General features: G+C 36.8%; 1 protein-coding gene across 1 annotated transcript in view; it reads left to right on the forward strand.

Annotated features, from left to right (window-relative positions):
• Positions 1-20,025, forward strand: part of TPR (translocated promoter region, nuclear basket protein) — a gene marked incomplete at both ends in the record, with an annotated part of 69,925 nt that overhangs the window by 40,275 nt on the left and 9,625 nt on the right. Inside the window, 16 exons of the mRNA XM_080699542.1 lie at positions 1,303-1,440; positions 1,540-1,671; positions 5,204-5,334; positions 6,685-6,895; positions 7,722-7,865; positions 8,740-8,938; positions 9,970-10,175; positions 10,370-10,431; positions 11,111-11,319; positions 12,370-12,642; positions 13,556-13,704; positions 13,869-13,952; positions 14,183-14,383; positions 15,608-15,739; positions 16,176-16,266; positions 19,696-19,880. Of these exons, the coding sequence (XP_080555668.1) occupies positions 1,303-1,440; positions 1,540-1,671; positions 5,204-5,334; positions 6,685-6,895; positions 7,722-7,865; positions 8,740-8,938; positions 9,970-10,175; positions 10,370-10,431; positions 11,111-11,319; positions 12,370-12,642; positions 13,556-13,704; positions 13,869-13,952; positions 14,183-14,383; positions 15,608-15,739; positions 16,176-16,266; positions 19,696-19,880 (2,547 nt within the window). The remainder of the gene's footprint in view (positions 1-1,302; positions 1,441-1,539; positions 1,672-5,203; positions 5,335-6,684; positions 6,896-7,721; positions 7,866-8,739; positions 8,939-9,969; positions 10,176-10,369; positions 10,432-11,110; positions 11,320-12,369; positions 12,643-13,555; positions 13,705-13,868; positions 13,953-14,182; positions 14,384-15,607; positions 15,740-16,175; positions 16,267-19,695; positions 19,881-20,025) is intronic.

Here is a 20,025-nt window from a genome sequence, read left to right on the forward strand (position 1 = left end):
ATTAAGCATTTGTTAAAAACTGATATTGATATAGTATAGTGGTTAAGAGTGAAGACTTTGTACCCAACCTGCTGGTTATCAACTTTGAGCTTTGTAGCTTCATCTGTACCCTGTGTGTTTTACTTCCATGCTCTCTTTAGTTTCTTCACCTCTAATATTTGGATAATAATTGTAAGGATTAGGTGAATCTTGTGCACGTGAAGCACGTAGACCATGTCTGGTGTGCAGTGTGTGCTTAATAAATTCCAAACATTTTATTTCATTATACTTGTCTTTGTGTATACATCTGCATGGTCACTCCAGGATACATAGTCAAAGTCACGACCAAAGAAGGGAAAAGAAGGAGCTGTAGTGAAATGGATACTGATAGCACAAGTCAATTCTAACACTCCCTACCATCCGAAAGTTAATCGTCATTCTAAGAAGACACATAATATACCCCCACATCCACACAACAGAAATGAGGCCTTAAAACATGTATCATCTTTTAAAGGATAAGTAGTCAAAATGACTAGGGAAAAATCACAGAAGAGGGGAACGTGAACAATTAAATTTATTGTACTTATGTTCTCAGCTAAAGCTGAAAGTCACAAAAGTACATCTTATTGAGAAAACAGTCCAAATTCAATTGTTATTCATTGGAAATAATATATGGTCCAACGCTTGGAATTGAAACATTTGAAAGAAAAAGAGCAAGATCAAAGCTTCTAATAAAAATTGCATACTCTCTCTTTCTCATGCTTTCTTTTGCTATTCTTTTGGACTATAGAAAGTAAATACTAAAAATACCCTAGCCAACGAACAAAGTCAGAGTGAGAAACCACTTCTTAGATACAATAGGAAGAGAGTCCAAAAGTAATGCACATTATATCAAAAATACTTATTTGTCCAAGCATATACAGTGTAGTGTGGCAACCATGAAGTATGCTATAGCTTTAAAAATGGGAGGAAAAATGGAAGATCAAAGTAACATTGTTTTAAAACTAGTAATAATCTTATTGCAGCAATAAAAAAAAGTAGAAACTAGAGGTCTGGATTGATGCTTTTACCTAGTGTTAAATATCGCTTGCTTTTTTTTTTTAATAGAATTTGTACTAGCTTTGTACTTGTATCCTTTTAGTTTCTTGCATTTGTCTAAACTTGTGTAATTAGCATACATTACAAGAAAATAACATGTATACTCTGAAAAGTATAAAGTTGTATAAATCCTCTGTACTTTATAACAAGGGGCATTATAACCTGTAAGAAAAGATAGCTCTTCGACTACTAGATATTAATGTATGTGTGTGTTGAAATCCTTAGGTAACTGCAAAAACAATGGCTCAGCATGAAGAACTGATGAAGAAAACCGAAACAATGAGTGTAGTTATGGAGACCAATAAGATGCTAAGAGAAGAAAAGGAGAGGCTAGAACAGGATCTGCAGCAGATGCAAGCAAAGGTGTGTAACTTACCAGTCAAGAGTAGAGGCACGTTACTATTTTTAATAATGTAAATGAATTTTTATATTAGTTGCTAAAAAAAATTGCACTGCTTTCAGGTTAGGAAACTGGAGTTAGATATTTTGCCCTTACAAGAAGCAAATGCTGAGCTGAGTGAGAAGAGTGGTATGTTGCAGGCAGAGAAGAAGTTGTTAGAAGAGGATGTCAAACGTTGGAAGGCACGTAACCAGGTAAGATGAATGAGTCATTCAAAAATGTGGAAACAGGTTGATTTTTAAGGAGGGTACAATTTTAAAGTGTAAAAATATTTGGAGAACTAGCAAAAACTATAATGTATTCATCAACGGGAATCCAATATGTTCCATCTGTATATGTGGTATGTTGAAATTATAATTCAATTTTTTAAAGATATTTTAGTTACATTTTGTAATTCTCTTAATTTATTTCCCACAATACCAATGTTTTAGGCTTTCGCTTTTATCTCTAAAATACCTTTATACATGACAATAGGAATTTGTGTAGTTTATTGAAGTGCTTTAAGACTTGTTAACTGGAGCCTTAGGGGTGGAACCATACAGGGTAGTGCAGTTAGCAGTTCCAGCTTTGTGTTCTGACAAGGTTGGAGTCTACCTTGCACATGTTATTAATATGACGTGTGGGAGTTTCTTAATTTCTCTGAATTAGTTTCACTCATTTGTAAAATGAGAATATGAAACTACTGTTCATATGGTTTTATAATAAATATAAGCTGGACATTGTGGCACAAGTTATTGGTCCCAGTACTTGAGAGAATCACAGGTTCATGGCCAGCCTTAGCAACCTAGAGAGGCCCTTCAGCAGCTTAGTGAGACCCTTTTTTAAAATAAAGAAATAAAAAATAGGGCTGGGGTATAGCCCAGAGGTAGAATATTTCTGGTTTCAACGCCCAGTATCACAAAAAATAAACTATTAAATACAAAGCAGTTCTCCTGCTACATAGAAAGTTCTCTAGAATGTAACCCATTATTAATCTAGATTGGATTTTAGAATTTTAGAGCTCTTTTATTCCTGATTTTGTGACATAAAATGTCTGAAAAAATCAAAGGAGTATGATCTAACCAAGTCTAGGTCTATTTCTGTTCAATTTTGCTGCTTTCCTGGGTAATGTAATCAGTCCGTGCAGAATAATGTCCCTATTTTTTGGAAGTGTCATTTTATAACATTAGGGACTTAAAGCTTTAGATGTCCTAGCTCCCTTTATTTGGCCTTGTAACCAATCTGAAATGTTCTTTTAGAACTATGAAAAAATAATGAACAGTTAATGACATTTTTTCCTCTTTTCATTTTGGAAAAATTTGCCTGAAGCTTTTTTTAAATTCCATGTATATGATTCTACCCACTTAATTTGTTAAAAAGTATAAAAAGCACGCTGGGCATAGGTGGTGCATGCTTGTAATCCCCGCGCTTGGGAGGTGGAAACAGGAGGATTGCGCAGGTTCAAAGCTTGTCTCACTGGCTTAAGAGAGACCCTGTTTCCAAATAAAAATATAATATAGGTCTAGGAGTATAGCCTGGAGGTAGAAGGGTTTCCAGGAACCCCAGTACCACCAAAAAAAAAAAAAAAATTATAAGAAGCATAGTCAAACTAGTGCTCCAAACTTAGGCTATTCATGTGAAAGATACTGTAAGAGAAGACATACAAAGTACAATTTCCTTCTAAACAGATGGAGAAATAAAAGGACAAATCTAGTTAACTAAATAACAACTGCATACTTTTTACTTACAGATTTGTAAACTGTCTTAGTAGAATAGGACTGCTTTCCTCCTTGGGCCATTTTTTAACCAAAGCAAAATAATCTAGATAATAATAAAAAGTGTTAAAATACATCATAAATATACAAAAACAGACATACTAATTCTAGTTAGGAATGTAATTATGATGTTATATATTTTTGTAACCCACTGTTATGTTTAGGAAGTCACCTAAACATAGATCACTGATTTTAATGAAATGCATACATTTGTAGCAGAGCTGTATAGTAATAAAAAGCAAAAAAAAAATCAAAGAGTACACAAAATTAATATTTATCCCATCTTTGTATCATATTCCTTGATCTTTCTGCAATGTTACATGAGGAAAAACAAAAGCAAAATAAATAAGAAACTGAAATCAGAATCACTAATGTTATCAAGTAGGGTAACAAAACCTAACCACCATCAGCAATAGTATAGCAAAGATAGTGCTGTAAAAAAGAAGCAAGATTGCTAAGAAACTATATTCATAATACTCTTAAAACTAGTAAAACATGCTTCTGCAGATAGTGGAACATAAACTTTTTTTTCTGTTAAATACAAGTTCTTTTTTGAATAGCATGAATGGATAACATGTGTTTATATTGGTAAATCTACTAAGCTATTACAGAGTAGGCCAGGAAACACATCCATGGGTTCTGGGGATGATGTATACTGTAACTGTTTGACTAGGACAGTGGACTGACCCTCTTATCAAAAAAAAAAAAAAAAAAGAAGAACATAAAAGTATAAGAAAAAGACAAATGAGACTTGTTTTATATCTTAGATGAAATAAAATTATAAATTTTGCTTTTGAAAGGGCTTTGGCTCATCTCCCAAATCACAGTTGCTTAACTCAATGTCCTGAGAGAATATTCAGAAAGTGTTTTCTTAAACAAAAAACTTACAGGGCATGGTGGTGCATGCTTGTAATCCCAGCATTCAGGAGGCTGAAACCGGAGGATCACGGTTCATGGACAACCTCAACCACTTAGTGAGGTCCTCTGCAACTTACTGAGACCCTGTTTCAAAATAAAGAGTAAAAAAAATGGGCAGGGGGTGTAGCTCAGAGGTTGAACGCCACTGGGTTCCATCCCTCGACCCGCAAAAAAACTGTGTGTGTGTGTGTGTGTGTGTGTGTGTGTGTGTGTGTGTGTGTGTGTGTGTGTGTGGCATTGGGCGTTGAGCCCAGGGCATTCTACCTCGAGCTACTTTCCCAGTCCTGATTGTTTGTTTGGTTTTTATTTGTACTGGTCTGGGTTGGTTGAACAACCCTATTTTTAATGGTGTAGCTGCCCTTAGTAGCTCTGTCTGCCTGGGACTGATAACCACTCACTCTCTCTGGAGGAAGTCCTAACCTTCTCTTATATACTCGTGGGGTAACTGCCTGTTTTCACATGCAGCAGTCCATACAGCTATCTTAACACCTTGGCCCAACATTAACAACAGCGCCAGGTGCATCATCACTAGTCATCTACAGCTTCTAAGGCACAGCAGTGTCTTTAGCCAAACGCCATGAAGGTCACTTTGTCTTATAGGCTCAGTACCATCCTTAAAAATTGAGTGCTGACAGCTAGGTGTTAAATTACTAGACAACTGGATATGGTTTTGTAGAGCCCAAAAATCTTCAGCAGTATCACACTTAGAGATCAGTTGAAGGTTTGCTTGCCAAGTTTTACTTTTATCATTTTTTAAAAACCAGAGTGCTCATCTGTTCTGAAGAGTATGTTTAATATAGTGTTCTCAATTAGCAACCTTCTGAATAGATTGTCCTCTCCTCTTATATAGGCAGAGGATTAGGAGTAGGAGTGTTTTCTGGTTCCACAGTCACCATCTCTGATAGGTCTGATCCTAAACTAAAGCTTTGAAAGTATTATCTCCAATTTTGATGCTCAGTTGCATTGCATGCATGTCCCCTGTTCTGCTATTTTTTAATAGTACGTGTATTTCATAAAATCTAAAACACCAATGTATGCGTCTTTGCTATTCTAGCATCTAGTGAATCAACAGAAAGATCCAGATACAGAAGAATATCGGAAGCTCCTTTCTGAAAAGGAAGCTCACACTAAGCGTATTCAGCAGTTAACCGAAGAAATTGGGAGACTCAAAGCTGAAATTGCAAGGTATATGGGAAGATTTTAAGTCATAAAGTTGTTTAATTTCAATTTTTCATATGAATCCCCAAATTCTTCTTGATTTGATGAAGAATAGAAGGTTCTAAAACCCTTACGTGGAGCTTTCCCTCTTTTCTCTGTGGAGTAAAGCAAGCATTGATTTAATATTCTACTCCCATATGGAATTACTCTTAGATTTTTCATATTTAAAAGCTGCATGGTAGCATTTGCTTGTAATCCCAGTACTTGAGAGGCTCAGATGGAAGTAACACGGGTTTGTGTCCAGTCTCAGCTACTTAATGAGGCTCCTTCCACAACTTCGTGAGACCCTGTTTCAAAATAAATAAAATACGGCTAGGAGTATAGAGTAGTACCCTTGGGTTCCATTTCCAGTACTGCCCAAAAAAACAGGAAAAAAAACATACATGGTATAAGTCTAAAGCTAAATTTATTTCCTAAAGAGTAGTTATAATAGAGCTGGGCGTGGTGGTACATGCTTGTTAATCCCAGCATTGGGGAGGCTGAGACAGGAGGATCATGGTTCACAGACAGCCTCAGCTGTGCAATTCAGTGAAACCCTGTTTCCAAATAAAAAAAAAATATAAAATAGGTCTAGGAGTGTAGCCCAAAGGTTTTGGTGGTACTGGGGTTCCTGGAACCACCAAAAAAATAAATAAATAAAAATAAAAAGACTAAAAAATAGGGCTGGGGGTGTAGCTCGGAGGTAGAATGCCCTTGGGTTCCATCCCAGTACTGCAAAAAATAAAAAAATATAAAATAAAAAGAAAAATGTGACATAGACTGGCCTACAAAGCCTAACATATTCAGTCTGTCTGGCCTTTTTCTGAACCCCCCCCCCCTTTTTTTTTTGGTGGTACTGGGGTTCCTGGAAGCCCTCTACCTCTGGGCTACACTCCAAACCTATTTTTATACTTTTTTATTTTAGAAACAGGGTCTCTTAAGCCATCATGGCTGGCTTCGAACCTGCATGATCCTCCTGTTTCCGCCTCCCAAGCACGGGGATTACAAGTGTGAGCCACCACGCCCAGCCTGAAAAACTTTTATAGCACTCAGTATAGTAGCAAGAATATAACTTTTGCAATGAAACAGACTGAATTAAAATCTGGGTACTTTGTAAAATCATGCATGTTTTTCAGTTTATTTAAATTAGAAAAGCCTGTGTAATAAGGTTTTTCTAAAGTACTGTAAATTCATAAGATAGGTAATTATCATATGAAGTGTGGGGAAATAAGAGCTTTAATAAAGCAACACAGTGTAAACTTTTCAATTGCAGTATTTCAAAATTTGAAAAACTACTTATATTTTACTCTAAAAAAATCTTCCCTTGATTTTTTAAAGATCAAATGCATCTTTGACTAACAACCAGAATTTGGTCCAGAGTTTGAAAGAAGATTTAAATAAAATAAGAACTGAAAAGGAAACCATCCAAAAGGATTTAGATGCCAAAATAATCGATATCCAGGAAAAAGTCAAAACTATCACTCAGGTCAAGAAAATTGGACGCAGGTACAAGACTCAGTATGAAGAACTTAAAGCACAGCAGGATAAGGTATTTTGAGGAACTTTTCTGTTTTTAAATATGTATGTAACTAAAATAAATATAAACACCTTGTTTTTTGTAATTTTAAATGTTACTGGTTTTCAGGTTCTAATCTTACCATGTGAGCTTAGATGATGTCTTTCATTTAAAATTAATTCTTGTTAATATGACAAAATATATTATAAACTCAGATTTTGGTAAATGCTAGATATTATAACCCAGTGCCAATTAAAATTGCATATTTAAAAAAATAATGGTTTTTGTAACTGATCATGCTTTGTATAATTTTAAGTACTTAAGTACCTATCAGAAAAGCTTTTAAATTCTTTCTATATTTTGAGTGTAAATCTTTTTGTTTCCCAAAGATAAGGAACTTATATGTTGGCTTACTTATTTATTGCATGTTGGATTAACACATGAATAAAGAAAACTGTACAAAAAGTTTTTACCTCCTAATGTTAACCTTAACTGTTAGGACTTTAGTATACTTTTCTTTACATATATATAAGCTGTACTTATTCATTATATATAAGTTGTTTTTATTCAAAGAAGCGTTATATTTTTATACATTGTTTTGTAGTCTGATTTTCTACTGCATTCATTATGAAAATATGTTTGTATCAAAAGTTCATGTACAATGCTTCATTTTTTATTTGTAATTTAGTAGCCACTTATGGAAAATCATAAATCCGCATTTTTGTACGTGAAAATTATTTGATTGTATTTTGAAATACTACCAAAGAAATTGTTTTGCATAGCTGGAATTAGTTATTTCCTTAGATAAACTTGCAGACATAGAATTCCTAAATACAGACATCATGATTTATCATCTTAGGTCATGGAGAGTTCAGCTCAGTCTTCTGGAGACCATCAGGACCAGCACATCTCAATCCAGGAAATGCAAGAGCTCAAAGATAGCCTTAGCCAAGCTGAGTCAAAGTCAAGGTCGCTTGAGAGTCAAGTAGAGAACCTGCAGAAGGTATGTTTGAGAGCAGTGAAAGGCCTATGTCCTGAATTGCCAAGGGCCTTGCTAAGTAGCTGAGGCCGTATGTGAACCATGATCCTCTGGTCCTCCCATCTCTGCCTCCTGACTGCTGAGATTTTAAGCCTGTTCCACAAGTGTGCGCCACCACTCTGTGCCTGTCCTGGTTCTTGTTGAACACTGACACTCTCCTACCACTGAAATTGTATATATTGTATCCTTTTAAGCTTTTAATTGATCATGCATATAATGAGTCTCATCATCTTCATATATCTACTTACTTGGTTGGACCTCCACTTTTTTTATTTCCCTTAATCTAAAGAAGAGGTATAGAGAAATTTTGATCAGCGGGTATTAAGTCAGATTGGAGCAAGAGGCTCTGAGGTACCAGTGCAGAGTGGTAACTGTAACAGTTATGTACTGTACATTTCAAACGCTTAGAATTGGTAAATATCTGAGGAGATAAATTGTAGCCTGTTTTAAATACACTGTGTGGTACTCATTAGTATATAAAGCTGATACATTTAGTATATATCAGTTAAAAGTAAAAAGTATTTTAAAATAAAGTAAGTTAATAAATGTTACATTTTGCCTGGAGTGGTGGTGCACACCTATAATCCTACTACTTGAGAGACTGAGACAAGGAGGATCGCAGTTTGGAGGATGGCCTTAGCAAGTATTGACTCTCATCAACCTAGGAAGATGCTGTTTCAAAATAAAATAGGGCTGGGGTATAGCTCAGAGGTAGAATGCCCTGGATTCAAAAAAATGCCAGTACCACAAAAAACAAATAAATGCTACATTTTAAGTCTATTGAACATACAGTTTATTTTGATTAAATTACATTGTGAATGTGTTTTTCCTTTAAAAGACATTATCTGAAAAAGAGACAGAAGCAAGGACTCTCCAGGAACAGACTGCACAGCTTCAATCTGAACTTTCCAGACTTCGCCAGGATCTTCAAGATAGAACTACACAGGAGGAGCAGCTCCGACAGCAGATAACAGAGAAGGAAGAAAAAACAAGAAAGGCTATTGTAGCAGCAAAATCAAAAATCGCGCATTTAGCTGGTAAACTTCTGTATACGTTGAGGTTTGAACTTTGTAGTGGAAGTTGGTTGGATGATAAAGGCTCTCACTACCAGGTTTATTTAATTAGAAAAACATAGAGACACCTTGGATATCTTTGTGCGCACGCTCTCTCTCACTCTCTCTCTCTCTCTCTCTGTATTTATAGATATCGATATATCTATAGATATATAAATTTTTTTTTTAAACAGTGTCTCACTGAATTGCAAAGGGCATCACTAAGTAGTAGCTGAGGCTGTCTGCGAGCCACAATTCTTTTGTTTTGTCCTTCCGAATGCTTGGATCACAAGCGTACACCACCACTCCCAGCATCTTTGCTGTATTTATGAAGTCTTTAAATTGTTGGCTGACAATCAGTGTAGGGTACTGCTATCCTGCTTTGGTGTGTAACAAGTCTACATTGTGGCCAAGATCTTTGAGTCCAGACTATGCTAAACAGGCACCTTCTGTAGACTAGACAGCATTAGATCTTACCTGCCCAAGGGGTTTTCTGTGCCTCACTTGGAGGGTTCCTCTGGGCCTTCAGGGAGAGCACATGTCAGATCTGTGAAAAGCCCAGTGTGCAAGTCTCAGGGCCTTACTCATTCTTGGTTGCCAATCTGCTGAGTAGATAGGTAAGATGTCAAATCAGATAAGCTTTATTATTAACACAATTCTTCACTAAGATAGTGTAATAGCAACTTTATTAAATAAAGTTATTGAATTATTTTAATATATTCTATAGGTTATATAAAATGAAAATTTCATAATTGGTAATTATGAAGTAAATGATACATTGAAATAAAAAGGGCTTTTCCTAACGTATTTAACTTTTTGAGATGTTAGAAGTTATTTGTATCTATGTCAGAATAATAAACATGGATATGTTGATTAGAAGTTTGGTTCTTGAAATATGTAGCATATCACAACTGAGGTAGATGTTAATGTGTAGTAACAGAATCTGTGTGTGCCGGTTAATTTCATAAATTTTTCTGTTTGAATATAATATATAATCGCATGGTTACTTCTTTTAGGTGTAAAAGATCAGCTAACTAAAGAAAATGAGGAGCTTAAACAAAGGAATGGAGCCTTAGATCAGCAGAAAGATGAACTGGATGTTCGCATGACGGCTCTCAAGTCCCAGTATGAGGGTCGTATCAGTCGCTTGGAGAGAGAGCTCAGGGAGCATCAGGAGAGGCACCTGGAGCAGAGAGACGAGCCCCAGGAGCCCACCAACAAGGTGCAGAGCCAGTTCTGCTGAAATGACTACCCTTTGCTTTTTCCATACATTTGATTTAGGAGCCTTCCTCAAAGGGAATTGTGACTAAAACTTCAAATATGCCAAACATTAACAATAGTAAAGTAATTTGATAGCAGTGTTCAATGGATTTTCATGTGGGAAATGCACAGACATCAATAATTTTTTCTTTATAGGTCTCAGAACAGCAGAGACAGATTACATTGAAAACCACTCCAGCTTCTGGTGAGAGAGGAATGTGAGTTTTAATTCTTTTATAGTTTGCTTTTCTTTTTAAAAATCATAGAAGACCTGGTGATCTTTGAGAAAAATCAAATCTATATACTCTGTTATAAAAATATATACTAGAAGAGCTGTTTATCTGTGCAAAATTTCCTAACAGAGTTACTGACTCTTGTTTTTAGTTTCAGTTTTACCAGGTAGAGCTGTGTGACAAAACACAAGTCTTCTCTTTTACTTTGTGATTGGTTTCTAAGATAGGCCATTACTGATTTCCTGTGATGCCATTATATAATGTCAAGTATAAACAGCTGGGCTGAGGCTTGGGTTCAGTACTTTTAACAGTTGCATGTTTTCTGTGTCGTTAGGACACACCACTCTGGAGCATTCCCTGTAATTTTTAATGCTTAAATTTAAAACACTTCCGGTAAGAATTCTGAAATATTTAGTGAAGAAAAAGTTCAAAACTGTACTCAAGGCCTTTTTTTTTATTCAAATATTTACTTTAAATCTATCATGCCTATCAAAACCAGTGGTAGGAAAAAGAATTAGGTCTGAACCATATTAGGGTCATACTTGCTAAATATCCACTTAAGGAAATATATGTATCTTGCTTTTCATAGAACATATGTATTTTATAAGGAATATTTGTGATAAATTTTCATAAATGCATTATTCTTGGTTTTCCCTTCTATAAGTGCCAGTACGTCAGATCCACCAACGGCCAATATCAAGCCAACTCCTGTTGTTTCTACTCCAAGTAAAGTGACAGCTGCAGCCATGGCTGGGAATAAGTCCACACCCAGGGCTAGTATCCGCCCAATGGTTACACCTGCAACTGTTACGAATCCTACAACTACCCCAACAGCGACAGTGATGCCTACTACCCAAGTGGAATCACAGGAAGGTAGTAAAATATACAGATCCGATTGAACTAACTGCATATTTAAGTTATTTTGACAATATAGTAACTTCAAGAATAAATGAGGCATCTAAGTATCTAGAATCAGACATCATAGTCAAAGTGGGTAGTTGATATTGCAAAGCATATGCCTCCCAAGATACTTATTTTTTGTTTGTTTGGTAGGCTTTGTTTTGTTTGCAGTGCTAGGGATTGAACCCAGGGCTTTGTGCATGCTGGGCAAATGCTCTGATCACTAAGCTCCACCCCAACCTTTAGGATACTCGTTAATGCAGCAGATTTCTTCCTTCCCTTCATTCTTTTGCTTTGTTTTTAAGCTAAAGAAGGAAATCTCTCTCTCTCTCTCTCTCAATAGTTTTTCTAAAACCAGAATGTTCACCTGTAATGAACAAAAAGATGATTGGAAATCTACTTTGAAAAAAATCATAGTAAATTACTGGCTTAACACAAACATAACTTTTTCACTGAAATTATCTGAGTTTTTCATACTTTATTCCCATGGCACTTTGCTATTTATTATATTAAAAAATAAGATGCAAATTAAACTTTGTACTTTATTTAATTTTATACATGCATTTTTACTCTACTAGATTGAACTCCTAAATGTAATTCTTGTTTTTTACTGTTTAATTCCTTTACCTAATCCAAAATAGGTGTTCAGTAAAACTGCTAGGTGTTTATTTCTTTACATTTTTAATCTAGACAGTTAGAATTCAGTAAATTTTTTAAATGTTTAAAATATGTAATGTGTATAAATGCTTAAAATGATTATGATGTAAATTACAAGTAAAACTTTTTTCCCGTGTGTGTGTGTGTGTGTGTGTGTGTGTGTGTGTGTGTGTGTGTATGTGTTTTGCAGTGGATTGAACTCAGGGCCTCATACATGCTAGGCAAATGCTTTATCATTGAGCTCTAATAAAAACTTAGAATTTGATGTTTGAGGAGATATGTACATCAAAACTGCAAAACATGACATATGCAGCCCAGCTTTGGTGAGAGGAGAATTCTTTATTCAACCCTGCAATTGTGTTTCAGCTCTGCAAGCAGAGGGGCCCGTGGAACACGTCCCAGTGTTTGGAAGCACAAGTGGATCTGTTCGTTCTACTAGTCCCAATGTCCAGCCTTCCATATCTCAACCCATTTTAACTGTTCAGCAACAGACACAGGCTACAGCTTTTGTGCAGCCCACTCAGCAGAGTCACCCTCAGATTGAGCCTGCAAGTCAAGAGTTGTCCCCGAACATAGTAGAGGTTGTTCAGAGTTCGCCAGTCGAGCGGCCTTCTACTTCTACAGCAGTATTTGGCACTGGTGAGATTATTTTAAAAATAAAGTTAGAGTATACCTGTATGTTTATGATTTCTTAGAACACATATCTCGAATATTCTGTTAAATATTTGCTTCTACCAGGTATTGCAATGAATCAATCTATTTCTAACATTTTATTTTATCATTGCTATTAAATAGGCTGTGGTCAGTTTTTGGATTTTTTGTTGTTGTATTTGGGTTTGGTGGGGGGGTTGTTTTTGTTTTGTTTTGTTTTGGTGGTACTGGGACTCCTGGAACCCTTCTACCTCCGGGCTACACTTCCAGACCTATTTTGTACTTTTTTTATTTGGAAACAGGGTCTCTTAAGGCAACACGGCTAGCTTCGAACCTGCGTGATCCTACTGTCTCCACCTCCCAAGCGCAGGGATTACAAGCGTGCACCACCACGCCCGGCTCAGTTTTTATCATTGAGTAAAAAAATCTTTCTTCCCTTCCAGTTATTTGCTGACTTTGAGGGGAAAAAACCGCAAACACTATGAAACTTAATGCAGATCCTGAGGACCAGGAAACCACAGCCCTATTTACACACATTATAAATGTTTTCATTTAAGTAGGCCTGAGTTTACAGATGTCCCTGTGAAGACTTTATAAACAGCAGTTATAAATCAGTATAATCAGTGGATCAGATGTATTGTAATTGGCTGCCTTTATTAATCAGATGTTAGGTCAGTATAAATAAGTGGCCTTTTGTTTATTCATAGATCAGCAAGAACAAGTTTTTGTTGATGGGCATTGATCTAAGACTTGATTTTATTTTAATCTGTACAGTGGAATGTTAGCTGTCCTTTAGTGAAGTGATCATATTAGCTTTTGAAAAATGTTTTTGAAATAATCCTTGTCTAAAGGGAGTTATTACCAAGTTGTAATTCAAGGCTTAAATTACATAATTTCAAAGTTTCAGCCACTCCAAGTTCCTCTTTGCCAAAGCGTACGCGTGAAGAAGAAGAGGACAGCACCATAGAAGCATCAGACCAAGTTTCTGATGACACAGTGGAAATGCCTCTTCCAAAGAAGCTGAAGACTGTCACGCCTGTAGGAACTGAGGTATGCAAACTAACTATCTGCCATGGCTTAAGTTCTATAAGCATTTCTTGTATATTGCCTCATAAAGTTGTAGATTTGAGTTTTGGTTTTTTGAAAGTACTAGCTAAACAGATGACATCATCTAGTGCACTGGAATAGTTAATAAATTGTATATTATGACTTAGGAAGAAGTTATGGCAGAAGAAAGTACTGATGGAGAAGTCGAGACTCAAGCATACAACCAGGATTCTCAAGATTCCATTGGAGAAGTAAGTAAGAACATAGGCAAGGTAATAAATTAGTGCTTTTAAGGAATGAAATTTGCTTTGACAATTGAAACACATATTCAAAATAATTTTGCTTTTAAACTATCTTTTTAAAAATAAAATGCTACTAGCCCATAAGTAGTCTAGTCTTTACTTTGACCTATTTCTCATCGATAGTTATAAGTATTCTTGATTTTCTTAATTTTTAATTTTTTTACTTTATTTTTTTAAAGGGAGTCACCCAGGGAGATTATACACCTATGGAAGACAGTGAAGAAACTTCTCAGTCCCTGCAAATAGACCTTGGCCCACTTCAGTCAGATCAGCAAACAACAACATCCTCCCAGGATGGCCAGGGCAAAGGGGACGATGTCATTGTGATTGACAGTGATGATGAGGAAGAAGATGACGATGATAATGATGGAGAGCATGAGGTGACCTTGGTTTTCAAATCAGCCAGTATTTTTATGCTACTGGATGAAACTGCTCAAATCCTTGAGGCTACTAATGTATCAATTAGGAAATTCTAATTTTCAGTCAGTTTCAATAGATTATATTGTTTTTCTTTTACCCTGATTAGTTCAGAAAATAACATTTCATAATGAAAATGAGCATAAGGGCAATGCTGGAAAAATTAATACTTTTAAATTTTGCCCTTTTTTGCCAGGCGTGGTGACACACACTTGTAATCTCAGTACTTGTGAGGCTGAGACAGAAGGATCTTAGGTTCATGGCCAGCCTCAGCTATTTAGTGAGGCCCTCCACAATTTAGACCCTGTTTTATAATAAATAATAAAAAATAAGACTGGGCATGTACTTTGGGGGTAGAATAGTTTCATTTTTTAATCATTTTCGAGTCATTTAGAATTTGTCCTTAAACCGGGCATGGTGGCGCACGATTGTAATCCCGGCATTTGGGAGGCTGAGACCAGAGGATCACAGTTCACGGACAGCCTCAGCTACTTAGACCCTGTTTCAAAATAAAGAATAAAAAATAGGATAGGGGGTATGTAGCTCAGAGGTTGAATGTCCTTGAGTTCCATCCTTAGTACTGAAAAAAAAAAAAAAAAAGAATTTGTCCTCAAATTTCATCTTAAATCTTACAGATAAGTGACTCATGAAGTTAATTATAAACACTAGGTTTTTGGGAGGTAAAACGAAGAAACAAAGTGTTTTTTTCTTCTTTGAGCCCTGTGGTTCATTTAGAAGTAATTAAGGTTACTTATTTTTACATTATCATTGTTGAAGTGTATTTTAGGTGAAATTTGGTATTTTGTTGGGGGGATAATCTAATATTGATGTCTTTTCACTTTAGATTCTTTATTAATAAAGCAACATTTTTTAAAAAAAACTTCTGATTTTATTTTATTATTCAGCTCTATTTAAATTTAGATGGGATTAAAGTAAACCACTTGAGGCTTTATGATCTATAATTATTGAACAGTCTCATGCAAACTTATAATTCGAAGTTGATTATTACCAGTTTCATCAAGCATCACAGTTGAGCTATCTTGTGCTGTTAAACTAAATACATACAACTCTCAGGACACTTCTGTTCCTGATCAGTGATGATTTGCTAAATTTCTTAGGTGTGGTAAGATGTGTAAAGCATATGTGGTATCCTGAATCTTCACTCATACCTGGTGTTTCTCTGTTAGGATTATGAAGAAGATGAAGACGACGATGATGATGACGAAGATGACACGGGGATGGGAGACGAGGGCGAAGACAGTAATGAAGGAACGGGTAGTGCCGATGGGAATGATGGCGACGAAGCCGACGACGCCGAGGTAAGTGGCCAAGTTCTGGCTGTGCTTTTCAAGAGCTGACTCAGAACACTGGCCTTCCTCTGATAGAAAAAGGCCTCTAAAGCCGGGCGTGGTGGCGCACGCTTGTAATCCCCGCGCTTGGGAGGCAGAGACAGGAGGATCGCGCAGGTTCGAAGCCAGCCGCGCGCGCTGGCTTAGGAGACCCTGTTTCCAAATAAAAATGTAAAAATAGGTCTGGGAGTGTAGCCCGGAGGTAGAAGGGCTTCCAGGAACCCCCAGTACCACCAAAAAAAAAAAAAGAAAAAGAAAAAGCCCTCTGTTATCAGGGCACCAAAATGTTAAACTTTTGGAGTTTGGTTGGGTTGGTTGGTTTGTTTTTTCCTAGGTTTGCTGTGGTTAGTTATTTGGTCTGTGTTTTTAAGGTATTTGATCTGAAGTCATGACATTTCATTTTTAGGGTGGCGATGGGACTGATCCAGGTACAGAAACAGAAGAAAGTATGGGAGGAGGGGAAAGTAATCAGAGAGCTGCTGATTCTCAGAACAGTGGTGAGATTTTCATTAGTCTTTTTTAAGTTATTATTGGTAATACTGTCTACAATATAAATGAACTTTATTATCCAGGTAATAAAACTTAGTAAATCAGAAAGCAAAGGATTTGTTCTTGTTCTTGCGTTTTTATCATTTTATGCCCTCATAAAGTCTGCTGTGTTTATGTCTGTTAGGGGCCGTCACTTTACTGTCTTTTCTACTTTATCTGACTGCTTTTCTACCTTATCTGATGTTCAAATCAAACTTTTAAACATTTTGAAGTCTCTCATGTGTTAAAATGTCGATTCTGCTGCTGTTCTTCTTAACTGGAAAAATTATATCAAGGGCTTGTGACAGCATTTCACAACCAGAAGAGGTCAGTCTAATCAAGCTGCATGTCTTGAGTTTTGTGGGTGCTGGAGGTTTATAATGTAGTCTTGCATCCACCAATGGAAAAAAATGTTTTGATTAATGTAGGGTGGCATTTTTTAAATCTTTGGAAGTATCAGTCCGGGGGTGTCCACTAAAAACGTGTAGGCATTAAAAGATCATGAAAATGACAAATAATTTTTAGTATCATTTTTTTGTTTTGTTTGTGGTACTGGGGATTGGCCCCAGGGGAATTCTATCTCCAAGCTACACCCTAGCCCTATCTTTTTATTCTTTATTTTGTTTATTTATTTATTTATTTTTGGCAATACTGGGGTTGGAATTCAGGGGCATTCTACCTCCAAGCTATGCCCTAGTCCTATTTTTTTATTCTTTATTTTGAAATAGGGCTCACTGAGTTGCAAAGGGCCTCACTAAGTGGTAGCTGAGGCTGTCCGTGAACCGCGATCCTCCTGTCTCAGCCTCCCAAATTCTGGGATTACAAACATGTGCCACTACACCCAGCTAGTATCATTGTTTTAAAGTCTGTTTTCACCGGGCATGGTGGCGCACACTTGTAATCCCTGCCCTTGGGAGATGGAGACAGGAGGATCCTACAGGTTCAAAGCCAGCCACGCTGGCTTAAGAGACCCTGTTTCCAAGTAAAGAAAAGTACAAAAAATAGGTCTGGGAATGTAGCCTGGAGGTAAAAGGGTTTCCAGGAACCCCAGTACCACCACCACCAAAAAAAAAAGTGTGTTTTCAGAGATTAGTGGTCATCTGGTGTAATATTTGCTTTTACAGATAATAATGTGAAGCCAAATTTATTACTAGCAATATAGTAAAACCTTGTATGTTTATATTTTATTTTTATTTATTTATTTTGCTGGTACTGGGGATGGAACCCAGGGGCCTTCTACCTCCGGGCTACACTCCCAGGCCTATATTTTATATTTTTTTAATTTGGAAACAGGGTCTTTTAAGTCAGCTGAGGCTGGCTTCGAACCTGTGCAATCCTCCCATCTCAGCCTCCCAAGCACGGGGATCACAAGCGTGCGCTACCATGCCCCTCAAAATGTTTAGAATGATAGGAATACATATATCTGGGTTTCTGGGAAGGTCTGGATATTTAAAAGAGCAGGGTATATGTTCATTTGAATTAATGTAAAGAAAAGACAAACAACCTTTTCAACTTTTTAGGAAAAAAACCAATGAGTATTAAGCTATATAATAAACAATATTATTTATAAATATGTTGTAGATTTAATGTTTTCTGTGTATTACATAGTTGAGATATAGAAGGAAATTTCTTGACTCTTGAGGTATCACTGAGAGTAAATTCTATTGAAGGCAAGTGTATCTAACCTTTCTTCCCAGTTACAAAGTACACAAAAGATGTCCACAGATCAGTTTTGCAAGACTCTTCCCTTTGCTTTTTTTTGTTGTTGTTTTTGAAAGCAATGATAGGCCAAGTAAGCTGAGTAGAATTCAGGTAGTAGCTGGATGTGGTGGCACATACTTGTAATCCCAGTACCTGGGAGACTGAAACAGGAGGATCACAGGTTCAAGGACAGCCCCAACCACTTAGTAAGACCCTGTTTCAAAATAATAAAATAGGGCTGGGGGTGGGTATAGCTCAGAGGTGGAATGTCCCTGGGTTCCATTCCCAGTACCACAAAAATAATAATAAAAAAATTATGATAGTAGGTGAATTTAGAATTTTGCCCAAAGTTATTTCATGTGTTTCTTAGCATCTTTACTTGTCTTGTTATAATAAATTTGCTAGATTGAGGTACTACTAGTGAAAAATCCAACTCATAGAGAAGTAAAGTACTTAACCAAGTTCACATAGTACCAAATATAGAGCCAGGATCTGGTTCTAGATGTCAGACCTATAAAGGACTAAGTTTTGTGATACACTATTCCACTCTTCATAGTAGAAGACAGATTTTATTGCTTTTACAATGTATATAAACGTCCTAGATATTTGAGGGGCAATTAAGATTTGAAATTTAGGAAAACCAGACTAGAAAAGTGTTATTAGGAAAGGCTTTTCCTCAGTCTTCTTCACACCTGGCTTGTTCTGCTGACACTCTAGAGGTCTGACCTTCAGGTAAGGCCACTACTTTATTAAGAATAAAACCAGGCCGGGCGTGGTGGCGCACACTTGTAATCCCAGCATTCAGGAGGCAGAGACCAGGTAGTTCGCAGATAGCCTAAGCTACTTAGCGAGGCCTTTGTAACTCAGTGGGGCCCTGTTTCAAAAGTAAAAAGGCTAGCCGGGCGTGGTGGCACATGCTTATTCATTCCTGTGCTTGGGAGGCAGAGACAGGAGGATCACGCAGGTTCCAAGCCAGCCGCACTGGTTTAAAAGACCCTGTTTCCAAATAAAAATATATATAAAAAAAAAATAGGTCTGGGAGTGTAGCCTGGAGGTAGAAGGGCTTCCAGGAACCCCAGTACCACAAAAAAACAAAAAGGCTAAAAAATAGGGCTGGGGGTGTAGCTTGGAGGTACAATGCCCCTGGGTTTCATCCCTGGTACTGCCAAAAAAAAAAAAAAAAAAGAATAGAAGCCAAAACAAGATATTAAATGTGAATTTGTATTGGGCTAATGAGAGATTCCCAAACATAGTTGGCTTATCACCTCCTTTTCAGAAAAAAAGTTACTCTGTACTCTTGGAAATCTTCCTTTTTTTAAACAAATGAATGTAAAAATTTAACAACAAATTAGTGTTCTTTCATGTATCTATACTTCATTTCAGCATCCCGTGGTATGAAATCTTAAAAATTGTACTTTTACATGAACTTTACTCTGTTACCCAACAACAACAACAAAAAAAAAAAACACAAAAAAATAGGCTTGCAGGCTTTATAGAATTTGCCCTACGTCATACAACTCATAAATCTACACTCGCTGATCTCTGGGTTCAAAGCCAACATTTGCTCCTGCTACACCTCGTTACTCTACTTTAAAAGTATGTGAGGTTGCACGTTTCTAGTGATGAGATTCGTGTTCTAGGAATTGTCCACGTTCTTTTATGGCAAGTTTCATGGCTCACAAACACTTTTCCTTTAGGTGAAGGAAGTACAAGTGCCGCAGAGTCATCGTTTTCCCAAGAGAGTTCTAGAGAACAGCAGCCTTCGTCAGCGTCTGAGAGGCAGGCCCCTCGAGCCCCTCAGTCCCCCAGGCGCCCTCCGCACCCCCTTCCCCCGAGGCTCACCATCCACGCCCCACCTCAGGAGTTGGGACCACCAGTTCAGGTATCAAGCTCTTACAGAACACAGCAGTAAAAGTACAAGCGCTCTATTAATCAAGCTTTGAGTCTTACCCGGTAACATAAAGTGTTGAATACTGTCAAGTACAGATTCTACCAAAATACCATTGGTGAAAATATAAAGTGTTACA

The sequence above is a fragment of the Muscardinus avellanarius genome (genome assembly GCF_963383645.1).
Source record: "Muscardinus avellanarius genome assembly, chromosome: 7".
Taxonomy (NCBI): Eukaryota; Metazoa; Chordata; class Mammalia; order Rodentia; family Gliridae; genus Muscardinus; species Muscardinus avellanarius.